We start from the raw sequence: 13,098 nt of genomic DNA on the forward strand, positions 1-13,098 counted from the left end.
CCCCCCCCCCCGTCTCTCCTGGACTCTTTCTTTCTCTCTCCTCCCTCCTTTGTCTTTCTGCTTTTCCCTGTGTGTCTCTGTCTCTCCCCCTCCATCTCTATCTGTCTGTCTTTTGGGGGGGGGGGAAGGGGAGAGGGAGAAAGACAGATAGACAAAGGGAGAAAGATGGGGGAGAGAGACAGAGACAAAGATACAGAGGAAGGAGAGTGGGGTAAAGAAAGAGAGAGGGAGGAAAAGGGAGGAAGAAAGATAGAGGCCAGGAGACAGAGAGTCAGATGGAGAGAGAGATAGGAAGGAAGGAGAATGGAGTTAGAGAAAGAGGAAGGGAAAGGGTGGGGGGAGAGAGACAGACAGACAGAGATAGAGACAGAGATGGGGGGGTGAGGGAGTGACATAGAGAAAAAGGGAGAAACAGAGACAGAGAGAGAGAGATAAAGATAAGGAGGGAGGAGTACAGGGTAAGAGAGAGGAGGAGGGAAAGAGGGAAATGGAGAGGGAGAAGATAGAAAAAAAAAAGAGGCCAGGAGAGGGGGGGAGGAAAAGAGACAGAGACACAGATATGGAAAGAGAAACAGAGGGAAAGAAAGAAATATATGGAGGGAGGAAAGTGGAGTAAGAGAAAGAAAGGGAGGAAAAGAGGGAAATGGAGGGGGGAGAGAGAGATGACAGAGGAGGGAAGAGAGAGACAGAGAGATGGAGACAGATAAAGATAGGAAGGAGAGTGGGGTAAGAGAAAGAGAGAGGGAGAGAAAGAGGGAAAAGGAAGGGGAGAGAAGGAAGATGCAGGAGAGAGAAAGAAAAAAAAGAGGCCGGGGGAGAGAGAGAGAGAAGGGGAGATAGAGGGGGAGAGACAGAGAGAGAGATAGAGACAAAGATAAGGAGGGAGGAGAGTGGGGTAAGAAAGAGGGACAGAAAGAGGGAAAGGGAGGGAGAGGAGAAAGAGAAGGGAAAAAGAGAAAGAAAGATAGAGGCTAGGAGAGAGAGACATAGAAAGAGGAGGGTAGAAGGGGAAAGAGAGAAAGAAGAGGGAGGGAGAGGGAGAAAGACAAATAGACAGACAGGGGAGAGAGACAGACAGAGTCAGAGAGGGAGAGAGAGACAGAGACCAAGATACAAAGGGAGGAAAGAGAGGTAAGAGAAAGAGGGAGGAAAAGAGGGAAAGGGAGGGGGGAGAGAGAAAGAAAGATGCCAGGAGAGAAAGGGAGGGAAGAGGAAAAAAGGAAGACAGAAAGGTAGAGACGGGAGAGGGAGAAAGACAGAGAGACACAGGTAGGAAGGAGAGTGGTGTACGACAGAGAAAGGAAAGCAAAGAGGGAAAAGGAGGGGGAGAGAGTGAAGGAGAAGCAGGAGAGAGAAAGAAAGAGATAAGAGAAGACAGCCATAGAGAGAGTGAGGTAGGAAACAGGAAAGAGTGGGAGGGAGAAGGGAGGAAGAGAAGGGAGAGGGGGAAAGGGGGGAGATGAGAAAGGGAGGGAGAGAGGAGACAGAAACTTAGAGATGTAGGCCAGGAGAGATGAGAAAATGAAGGGAAAGAGAGACAGAGAGTGACAGAGAGATGGAGATGAGAAGATGGGAAAGAGAGGTGAGAGACAGAGAAAGAGAGAGGGATTGGAAGGGGGGAGGGGGAGAGTGGAAAAGAGTGAATAAAGGACAGAAGGGAAGAAAGGGAGGAAAAAGAGGGGAAGAAAGAAAGAGGCAGGTGGGAGAGAGGTGGAAAGAGACAGAGAGATGCAGATGGGGAAGCAGGGGAGAGACTGAGAGAATGAGGGAGGGAGAGCAGAGAAAGGGGGGAAAGGAGGGAAAGAGAGAAGGAAGTGAGGACTGAGGGAGAGACAGAGGAGAGAGGGAGGGGGAAAATAGAAGAGGAAGGGAAGAGAGAAAGGAAAAGAAGGTGGAAAGAAAGGAGAGATATGAAGTGATGGAGGGGGGAAGGAGAAATACAGGGAGAGAGGGAGGAAAATGGAGAAGGGGAGATGAGAGGAAAAGAGACAAGCAGGAAGGGAGGGAGGAAGACAAATAAAGGGAGAGAGAATGAGCAAGAAGGGGGAAAGAGAGAAAGGGAAAGGAAGACTGAGAGGGATGGGAGAGAGACAGAAAGGATAGGGGGCAGAGAGAGGAAGGAAGTGAGAAAAAACAGAGAAAGCGAGGAGAGGGAATAGAAGGAAGAAAGGAATGGAGAAAGAGAGGGAGGAGAGGGGAAAGGGATGGAAAACGGGAAGAAGAGCTAGGGAGAGAGAGAAGGTGGAGAGTGGGGGAGATGGAAGAAGGGAGAGGGGATGGAGAGAGAAGAATAGATGGGGAAGGGGAGAAAAGGGAAGAAAGTGAGAAGGGAGAAAGGGAGGAGGGGGAGAGAGGGAGGGAAGGATTAAGGTAGGAAGACATGGGAAAGGGGAGGAGACAGAGACGATGACAGACAAGAAAAGGAAGACTGAGGGTATGCAGGAAGAGATAGAGAGAAGAAAGGGGGAGAAGGAATAGAGGGAGGGAGAGAGAATGAGAGGGGAGAGACAAAGTGAGACAGAAAGAGGAAAACAGGGAAGGATGAGAGGAGGGGAAGAGTGAGAGGGATGGAGGGAGAGGGAAGGAGAGGAAGGGAGGGAGAGAATGAGAGGGAAAAAGGGCTGGAAGGAGAGAGACAGAGAGAGTGAAGGAGATAGAGGGCAGATAGAAGGAAGAGAGGTCAAGTGAAGGAGGAAAGGGGGGAGAAGGATGAAGGGAGAGACAGAGAGGGAAGGGATGGAGGGAAAGAGAACAAGGGAGGGGAAGAAAGAAAGAGGGAGAGAGACAGATAGGGAAAAAGAAAAAGGAATGGAGGGGAAAGAGACAGAGGAAATGATGATGAAAAATGAAAGGATGAGGGTGAGGAAAGACCAGGAGAGAGTGGGGAGAGAAAGAGACAAAGATGGGGGGGGCAGAGAAAGAGAGGGGGAGAGACAGGGCTAGGGAGTGAAAGACACAGGAAAAAGAGAGGGGCAGAGTGATGGAGGAAGGAAGGGGGCAGTTAGGTGGCACAGTGAATAGAGCACCAGCCCCGGAGTCAGGAGGACCCAAGTTCAAATGTGGTCTCAGACACCTGATACTATCTGTGTGACCTTGGGCAAGTCACTTAACCCGAACTGCTTTGCCTTCTCCCCTCAAAAAAAAACCAAGGGGAGGCAGTAAAAGGCAGAGAGAGAGGAGAGAAAGGGAGGGAGGGAAGGAAGGAGAGAGAGGAAAGAGAAAGACAGAAACTGAGATAAGGAACAGGGAAAGACAGCAAGGGGAAGAGAGAGAAAGGGGAGAAGGAGACAGAGAGAGGGGGAAAGAGGAGGAGGAACTGAAAGACAGAGGGGAGAGACAGGAAGAGGAGATAGAGAAGAGACATAGAGGAAGGAAGGGAGCAGGAGAAAGCGAGAGGGAAAGAAAGCAAGAGACAAAAGGAGAGGGAGGGAGGAGAGACAGAAGGAAGGAGGGGGCAAGGGTGGGAGAGAGAACAAAGGGGGAAGGAAGAGGAGAGAGACAAGGAAGAGAGGTGGAAAGAGGGGTGAGTGGGAAGACAGGAGAGAAAGGAGAGAGGGAAGAAGAGATGGTGAAAGAGAAAAAGAGAAAGAGGGAGGAGGGAAAATGGGAAGGGAGGGACAGGGAGGCAGAGAAAGAGAGGAGGAAGAGGAAAGGGGGGGAAAGGGGAGAAAGGGAGAGAGACAGAAAGGGGAAGAGAGACAAAGATAGGGAGGAAAAGGAAGGGTAAGAGAAAGATAGAGAGGGAAAGTGAAGAAAGAGGGTGGCAGAGGAGAGAAGGGAAGAAAGGGGGAGAGGAAAGAGGGAGGGAGGGAAGGAGAAAGAGGAAAAGAGAGACAGAAAGAGAGAAAAACAGACAGAGATAGGGAGAAGGAAAGAGGTACAGGGAGGGAGAAGAGAGTGGAGGAAGAGGAAAAAGGAAGACAGAGGAAGGGGCAGGATGACAAAGAGAGAGGGTGAAAGTGGGGGGAGAGAGAGGAGATAGGAAAGAGAGATAAAGATAGGGATGGGAGAGGAAGAAAGAGAAAGAAAGAGTGAGGGAAGAGGCCAGAAGAGAGGGAGGAGAGAAAAAGAGAGACAAAGATGGGAATGGAGAGAGAGGGGGGCATAGAGGGAGAGAGGAAGGATGGGGTAGGGAGAGAGGAAGGATGGGGTAGGGAGGGAGGGACTTAGGGAAAAGCAGAAGAGGGAAAGAGGGTGAGAATGAGAGATGGGGGAAGGAATGAAGAAGGAAAAATGGGAGAGGGAGAGAGGTAGGGAAGGAGAGAGAGATGGGGGAGTGAGGACAGGAAGAAGAGAGAGGATGGAGAAAGGGAGAGACAGAGGGAGATAGAAAAAGCAGAAGGGAAGAAGAGAGAAGAGGAGACTGAAAGAAGGAGGGAGATAGGGGCGGCCAGGTGGCTCAGTGAGTAAGAGCACCGGCCCCAGTGTTGGGATGACCTGGGGATCAAATGTGGGCTCAGATACTCAGCACCACACCCAGAAATAACTGGCCGTGTAACCTTGAGCAAGTTACTTAACCCCGATTGCTTAAAAAAAAAAAAAGAAAGAAAGAGGGAGAGAAGGAGAGAAAGAGAAGGAGAGGGGAGGGGAGAAAGAGAGGAATGAAGAACAAAGAGAAAGATGGGGAAAGAAGGAGAGAGGAGGGAGGGAGAAAAACAGACTAAGAGAGGGGAGAGAGGGAAGTAGTATTGCGGAGAGAGTAAGGAGGGAAGTGAGATGGAGGGATAGATGGAAAGAGATGTGGAGATGGAGAGTAATAGGAGAGGGAAGGAAGGAGGGAGAGGAGGGATGGATGGGGGAGAGAGGGAGAAAAAGAGGGAAATATACGAGTGTGTGAATGAGAGGGAGGAAAGGCCAGAGAAAGGAGGAGGAGAAAGTGAGGGACAAGGAGGGAGAAAGAAAGGGGGTGGAAGAGAAAGAATGAAAGAGAAGAAAAGGAGTGGAGAGGGAGACAGAGTAGAGGAGGGAGGGAAGGAAAGGGAATGAGTGGGGAGAGAGAAGGATAGAGGTAGAAACAGGGGAAGGGATGGAGGAAAAGGAGAGACATGATGAGGGAGAGAAGGGGGAAGAGATAGAGGGAAAAGGAGAAGAGGGAGGGAGAAGGAAAAAGGAAGAGGGAGGACAGAGATGATGGGGAAGGGAGAGATGAGAGAGGGGGAAGAGGGGGAAAACATAAAAGAGAGAGGAGAGAGAAAAAAGAGTGGGGAGAGGGGAGAGAAAGAAAGATGAAGAGTCAGGCAGGGGGGAAGAGTGAAGGAATGAAGGAAGGGGAGAAGGAAAGAAAGAGGGGGAAGAGATAAGGAGGAATGGAGGGGGAGAGGTGGAAAGACAGATGGAGATAGGGAAAGAGAAGAAAGAGGGAGGGAGGGAAGGGGAGGAAGAAAGGAGAAAAGGGGTAGGTAGGAGGGAGAGAGCAGGGAAAGAGTCAGAGAAAGAGAGGAAGGAGAAGGTACAAGGGATAGAGACAGAGAGGGGAAAGGAGGGAGAGAAGTAAAGAGAATGAGGGAGAGAGGGAGGGATAGAGAGAACAAGAGAGACTGAAGGAGAGTGAGGAAGTAAGAGGGCTGAATGGACAGAGGGAGTGAAAGGAGGAAGAGGGAGGCAAAGAGAGAGATAGGGATGGAATTGAGAAGGAAGAGAGGGATAGAGAAGACAGAGGATGAAGGAAGAGAAGATAGAAGAGGGGAAAAGACAGGTAGGTCAAGAGAGGGAGGGGAGAAAGAGACAGAGAGACAAAGATAGAGATGAAGGGGGGAGAGAGAGATAAAGAGAGAAGGGATGTGGGGAAGAAAGAGTGAGAAGGAGGAGGAAAGGGCAGAGAAAGGAGGGGGAGAAATAGTGAGAGAGAGAAGGAGCTAGAGAGTAAGGGGGGAGAGAGATGGGGAAAGGAGGGAAAGAGAGATGGGGGAGGAGGTGGGACAGAGAGAGGAAGGCAGGCAGGAAAAGGGAGAGGAAGAGAGGAAAACGCAAAGAGGAAGAGAAGGGAGGAAGCAGCTTTGGGGGGAGAGAGAAAAGAGAGAGGAAGGAGAGGGGAAAGGGAAAAAGAGAACAAGAATGAGGGGGAAGAAAGGGAATTAGAGAGAGAGGGAGGGGGGAGGGAGCAGTAGTGGGGGAGTCAGCAAAAGGGAAAGTTAAAGAGGGAGGACTGAGAAGAGAGAAAGGGAAAAGAAGGGAAAAGAGAGTGGGGTGGCTAGGTGGCACAGTGAATAGAGCACCGGCCCTAGAGTTAGGAGGACCCAAGTTCAAATTTGGCCTCAGACACAACACAAAAAACTAGCCATGTGACCTTGGGCAAGTTACTTAACCCCAAACTGCCCTCCAAAAAGGGGGGGGGGGAAGAGAGAGAAACAGGAGGGTGGAGGGAGAGGGGAGGAGAGAGGGAGATATAGGAAGAGGAGGGATGGAGAGAGACAGAAGGGGGAGAGAAAGAGGGAAAGGAAAAGGGATGGAGAGAGGAGAGAAAAGAGGGGGAGGGAGATAGAGGGAAGAAGGAAGAGAAACAGGGAGGCAAGGGAGGAGGGGAGGAATAGAGAGAAAGGGAAAGGAAGAGAGGGGGCAGGGGAAGAGAGAGGAGAGAAAGAGGGAGGGATAGAGATGGGAGAGATACAGAAGGAGGAGGGAGAAACAGGTAGGGAGGAAGGGGAAAGGGAAGAGAGGGAGGGAAGAAGAGAGATAAAGACAGAGAGTGAGAGACAAAGGGAGAGATAGTGAAAGAGAAACAGAGAGAGGGAGGGAGGGAGCCAGAGCAGGAGAGAGAGGAGGGAGGAAGAGAAAGAAGAGAGGGAGAGAGAGGAGAAAGAGGAAAGAAGAGAATTAGAGAGGTACATGATTGGGGGAGGGGGGCAGGGAGAGACAGAGACCGAGACCCAGAGAGAAGAAGAGAGGGAAAGAGGGGGAGATAGAGGCAGGAGGGCGGAGGGACAGTAAGGAAGGCAGGTCGACAGGCAGAGAGAGCGGCCAGGAGGGCAGGCCTGACAGGGAACCCTTTCCCTCTCTGTCTCTCTCTATCCCTTTTCCTTCGGGGACTGGTGCTCATGCAGGGACCATGCTCAGGGTGGTGACCAGGGCCAGAGATGTTGGTTTGGGAGTCAGAACCAGAGGCTCCTGGATCTGAAATTTCAAGGTACTTGAGACCATTGAGCCCCCCCACCCCCCCATTTTACAAAAAAGGAAATTGAGGCTCGGGGAGCTCAAGTAACCTAGATCAAGTCACAGATGGAGGAAGTCCCTGGTCAATGTGAATGCAGTGAAAGTGACAGCTGATCCCCCTGACTCCAAGCACATGAGGTCCCCAGGAGAGAGGAGGGAAGAAGGCAGGGGCCAGAGCCTTCCAACCTCTGCTCAAGTTCATTCTGAGGCAGGCTGCAGCTGCTGGAGCCTCAGTGGTGCAGTGAGACCTCCCGGCCCCAGGAAGACTGAGAGGAAAAAGAGGCGGGGGGAGGGGGAAAGCCAGGTCTCAGAAGGTTCTCGAAGACTGGAGGAAAGAAAGGGAGGGCCTGTATCAGAAGCCTGGGGTCAGGGGCCAGCCTGGTTCTCTCATGTTCATCCAGGGGGCAAAGGGATAGAGTGCAGGTAAAAGCCTCTGGTTTTGGTGCCCTCAGGTCTTCTAAACCCCAAAATGAAAAGAAAACAACAGACATTCCTTGCACATCATGACTTCCCCCACTGCAGTTCTGATACAGGGTCCGTAGAAGAAATTAAATGGGAATTTCTGGGGGGTTTTGCAGAAGCCACAGGTGCCATGCAAAGCCCAGCAGATGACACAGAACCTTGAACCTAACTGAAATTTTACAGTAAGGTTCTCTAAAAGCCCCATGAAATAATTCAGACTCCTCCTCTGGTGTGAAGGGAGGACCAAAGGGGGAGGAGAACAGATAAAATCCTTCAATGCCCAAAACAATGAAAGAAGGGGCTGAGGATGGGAGGGCCCTTAGAAGCCAGCTAATACAAGCTGATCATTTTTTACAGATAAGGAACTGAGGCTCAGGGAAGTCAGAAGTCATCTAGTCCAATTATCACTTTACACATGGAGAAACCAAGGCACATGGAGGTTAAATCACAGGGCACTGAGTGGCTGAGCCTGCATCTAAGCCAACACTTCCCCCTACTGTGCTGTGCTGCCTTAACTGGTGGGGGTGCAGGGTGAGCGGCCTTACCTCCCACTGCAGGTGAGGGGGGATGTTCCGAATCTGAAGTTTCCGGCTCCTGCAAAGAAAAAAACAGAGATTGTAACACTTTGCACAGGCCCCCCCTGCTCACCCTGGAGGTGAGCACTCTGCAGCCCGGGCAGGGGCTCCTCCAGGGCTGCTGCTTCTTCCCCCCCACCTTATCTTCTTTTATTTATTTTACATTCTGAATTGAACAGAATGAGCTTTTCCTTCGGCCTCGTGGGACAGGAGAGGCTGCACATCTAATGTCATCCACAATCTGCTTTTCAAATGTACAGTAAATTCAACAGTTAACTTTCATCCCTGGCCTGTAGGTCTGGGATTCCTTGTTCTCTCCTCATTTTTGTAGGTGGGGGAGGATGCTAACCCCGCCCCCACCTTCACATGGCTCTACCAAGAACTGAACAAAAGCTTCACAACTGAATAAACTGCCCCCCCCCAAAGAAAGGAAAAGCTAACTCTGCTCATTATTCCACCCAATTTACAGATGAAGAAACAGAGGGCTCTGAGAGGTTAACTGACGTCTGCGGCAAGGTCTGAACCCAGGTTTTCCTGACCCCCAACTTCAAGTTCACCTCTTTCCATCCTGGTGTCCCCCCTCACCACACTACCATTCAGGTACCAGTCAGCTCAGAGGTGCGTGCACCCTTCCACATGTTCACCCAACAAGTCACTTGCCCCTTGGTGTTAGCTGCAAGCATCACGTCAAACCCACGGGACAACATAAGGGCATTTCCTGGACGTGGGGCCTAAAAGGCGGTCCAGCCTGGACACACACACGAGCTTCTCCCTCGTTTGCCAAAGCCCGGGGAGCAAAACTGCCCATCAGCTCCATCAACATCGCTCACTTGCCCTGGGATGGCAGCCACACTTTCCCAAATCCACTGTGGTGGCCCCAACTCCATGAGAGATGCCTGCACTGCAGACGAGACAGAGAAAGGGAGAGAAAAAAAAGACCAGAGACAGAGAGACGAGGGAGAGGGAAGGGGAGAGGGAGCAGGTGGGGATATGTTTTGAGCCAAGTAACAAGTGGATGAGTAAGTTCGTTACCTGGATGGAGGGCAGACACAAAATCAATTTACTTCTAGAATTCTGACTTTTCAAAAGCAGAGTCCCATTGGCCTTTATTTGGACTTGCAATGGTGCCCTGCTTCTCTCTAAGACATAATACTGGTTTGGAAAAGACCAGAGCTGGAAGAAAAGCGTTTTAAGCAAACCTTGTCTGGTGAAAGAGTTTGTGTCCAGCCCTTCCCCTCCCGGCTTGGGGATGTGGCTGCCCAGCAGCTTCATCCTCTCTCCTGTTCACAGGCAGCAATCCCAAGCAACATCTACTACATTTATTTAAGAAACCCTAGGATTTGAACCCCAGCCACAAGTTTCCAAATGCCACACTTTTGTCCACAATACTGCCTTCATGTTAGACCCCCAAAATTTTGTTAAGTAGAAGAGACATAAACAACAACCATTTCCCCAAATAGCAAAGATCCCTTTTATAACAATTCCATAATCAGATCGGAAAACGAAGGACGCGAGGAGAAAAAGAACAATGGCCTTGGCAGTGACAAGCCCTGAAATGAAATCCCAGCTCTGCCACTTGGCATCTCTTGGTACCTCGGACAAGTCACTTAATTTCTGTGGGACTCAGTTTCCTCCTCTATACAATGTGGGCATTGAATAGATGACCTCCAGCCTGACATCTCTTGATCCTACAATTTCACCAATTTCACTGACAGCATGTCCACCAGGTCAGAGGTGGGACCCATTAAGTACTCTGGCCCAGCCCCTCTGGAAGACAGTAATGTGAGATCTGTCTGGACAGTCTATCTGTGAAAGAGGCCCAGTGGGACTGCCTCATCCCCGGTGCCCCTTTGGGGTCCTTTGAGGGAGAAGAAAACGGTCTGGCCGGCCTGAGGGGGGCTGCTTGGGGCTGGTCCAGATCTGTTTGGAGGATAAAAATCGAGTCTCTCTCAATTCTTTTGCCAAAAGAACAGAATTGTTGGGGAGAAAAATCTCTTTGCCATGCATGGGAATGACCCAGTGCTGAGCCCAGCTCTGCCCAGGTAACCTGGGCTTACACCATGGGCACATCAGGGTTTGATTACTTGGTAAGAAACATGAGCTCTTGGTTACACAGAACTTAACTTGAGATTCCTTTACTAATTAAATGAATTGCATTAATGAAATAATTCATCATTAATTATAGCCTGCTATTTCCATGACAATGCTGGGCCAGTGTCTGATTCAAAAGGACCTAGATTAAATCTTACTTCTGATTCATCCTGGCTGTATGACCCTGGGCCAGTCACTTCCCTTCTCAGGAACCTGGCCAGTGTTCTTCTAAGGTTCTAACTTGCCAAGATGGAGTTCATCCATTTTTACCCATCAGTAAAGGAAGTTCCCTCTCCCATTGAAATAACAGATTTGGGTCTTTTTTTCCCCAAGTTTTTGATAAGAAGCCCCATGGGACTTGGGATAGAGGGCTGGTCTCAGAGGCAGAAAGCCCTCCCTCCAACACGTGCTGGCTGGACAACCCCAAGGCCCCAGTTACACTGATCCATATCAGTGGAGGGAGAATCCTCACGGGGAGCTCTCTAGACTGATGAAATCCCAGGTCTGGGTACCCAGGACTCTTCCCCAAACCCTCCCCATACATTTAAAGCTAACAAGGACCCAGGAGGTCATAAGTCTGAGTGCCCCTTTGTACTTGGGCTTTCATCCAGTGCTCCAGTTCCTGGAGACTCAGCTCCCTCTACTAATACAGGTCAGCCCATCCTCTCCCCCATGTATTCCTTGAGAGATGCCTAGGTCTTGGCCAGCATCCCTCAGCCAGCAGGCCAACTTCCTCTCCCCATCCCCTGGGGCTTCTCTCTCCTTTATCTTCAGGATGGCCAAAGTGAGGCCCAGGGAGGAAGTCCATAATTAAGTGCTCGTACATGGCAGAGCTGGAATCTGAACCTCCCAGTCTTACACTCTTGCCATCAGACCTCCCTGAGCACCCTGCCCCTTGGCTTGAGCGACTCTCAAGGCCCCGGGGACGTGCCCTAAGACCCCTTACGCATCCTCTTCCTCTGTTCCTCTTCGCTCTCCAGTGAGCGCTGGGATGAGGTGCTGCGCTTCAGGGCTTCGACGACTAATGTTGGCCTTGGTTGGGGAACTGTGCGGTCCAATACTCCGTCATCTATGAGCAAATGCACACACCACAGCTCCCAATCCATCGGTCAGAATCTATTAAGCAGCTACTGGATGCCAAGTCTTCGTCCACGCTGGGGATGCAAAGAGAGGAATGAAGCAGCGCCTGCACCTGCCTGCGGGAAGCTTACATCCTTAGGGAAAACAGCATTTATACACAGAGATACAAGACACATACACAGTAGACAGGAGGGAACTGGAGTTGGAGGAGGTGCTAGCTGCCGGGGACTCAGAAAATGGCGCGTGAGTTTAGCTCTGTCAAAAGCCAGAAAGAGAGGAAAAGCAAGGGGATTCTAGGCAGTTCTCTGTGCCAGGCACTGTATCAGACTCTGGGGCTAGAAACAGGCCCTGCCCTCAAGGAGCTTACATTCTGGGGGGAGGGCGAGGGAGGAACCCCTGGGCCAAGTCCTAAGAGGTGGAAGGAAAGCAGGCAGTTGGGCATTTTAGGCATAAGGGATCATCTGTGCAAAGGCGTGGAGACAGGAGATGATATCATGCATAACATGATTCACTCTCTCCAACGGCTGGTGCAGCAGAGACAATACTGGTTGGAGAGTCAGAAGGTCTGGGTTTAAGACCTATATCAGCCCTCTACCAGCTGTGTGACTGTGGGCAAGTCATTTGCCCTTCTCCACGGGGAAAAGGAGGGGGTTGGACCAGATGACCTCTGGAGTTCCTGCCAGCTCTGATATTCTAGTAGGCACCAAGAACCTCAGGATCTGGCAAGTGCCCCAGGGCGCCATCCCTGCTGGCTCCCGCCTGGCCTGAGTGCCGCCTCCAGGTGCCACCAGCTGGCGCCACTTAAAAAAAATGGGAAATGAATTCTAATACAGAAAATGAAAAACAACATTTTATAAATGTAGAGCTCAGAGGGAGCATCTCTAAATGCTTAGCCACCCCAATTTAAAAATGAAATCATCACCAGGATAATGCAGGCTTGGCAGGGGCCCATGAGATGAAAAGGTCCCCTGCCCCTCTGGGGCCACCCCCTTCAGCAGCCACGTTCCTGAACACCAACTGACCCAACTCTTCTCAGCCTACTACTTCCTAGGGGTTGGCCAAGCTCTATTATCATCAAGAGTCTGGCTAGAGGTGGAAACAAGTCTTCAGTTAAGATTGGGAAATCTTTTTGATCTGCTGAGATTTGTCCTAATCGTTATTGGCAGTGACATCAGTGACAGATGCCCCATGCCCCCCTCCCCAATCACTACCAACCAACCAAACTACCCACTGATCTTTAGGTGGGGGGGGGGCCAAAACAGACAGCTGTGGTATAGTGCCCAGCTAAATTCATGGGGCCCCATGGCTACCCAGCCTGTAAGACAATGTTGGGGGCCTGGGTTGAGAGCTAGCCTGGGGGCCATTCTGGATCCTGAACAGATTCTAGGGTCTAGAAGGGCCCCTCACAGTGTCTAATGCCCAGTCACTTGGTAGGGAACAAGACCTCTGTGAACCAACTGTCCCTGTGTTCATTGAGGGATTCTATCCAAAGGGGCCCAATGTGTTTCCCCAGCAGCTGGCTCCCAGGCTCCCAGGTCCCTGGCCACCATGGACAGAAGGGCATGTCATTAACTCAGAGGGGGAGGCATTTTATCTACGCCTTTTATTGCTTTTGAAATCCACCTCCTTTTCTTGACATAACGTGAGGATGGAGGTAGCACCCCAAGTGAGGCCAGAGGACGGCTCAGGGAACCACTTGGCATCATCGAGGATGTCCAATGCCAATTCCTTACCCAACCCT

The 13,098-nt window shown here is 50.9% G+C and overlaps 1 protein-coding gene across 2 annotated transcripts in view; it reads right to left on the reverse strand.

Annotated features, from left to right (window-relative positions):
• The window catches only part of IGF2BP2 (insulin like growth factor 2 mRNA binding protein 2), a 135,470-nt gene that overhangs the window by 31,248 nt on the left and 91,124 nt on the right, over window positions 1-13,098 (reverse strand). For both annotated transcript variants that reach the window (XM_069089366.1, XM_069089365.1), the window contains exon 3: window positions 8,157-8,205. In XM_069089366.1, the coding sequence (XP_068945467.1) occupies window positions 8,157-8,205 (49 nt within the window). The remainder of the gene's footprint in view (window positions 1-8,156; window positions 8,206-13,098) is intronic.

The sequence above is a fragment of the Petaurus breviceps genome, unplaced genomic scaffold, assembly GCF_028583685.1.
Source record: "Petaurus breviceps papuanus isolate PSGF00001 unplaced genomic scaffold, PetGlider_PUasm1.0 186, whole genome shotgun sequence".
NCBI lineage: Eukaryota > Metazoa > Chordata > Mammalia > Diprotodontia > Petauridae > Petaurus > Petaurus breviceps.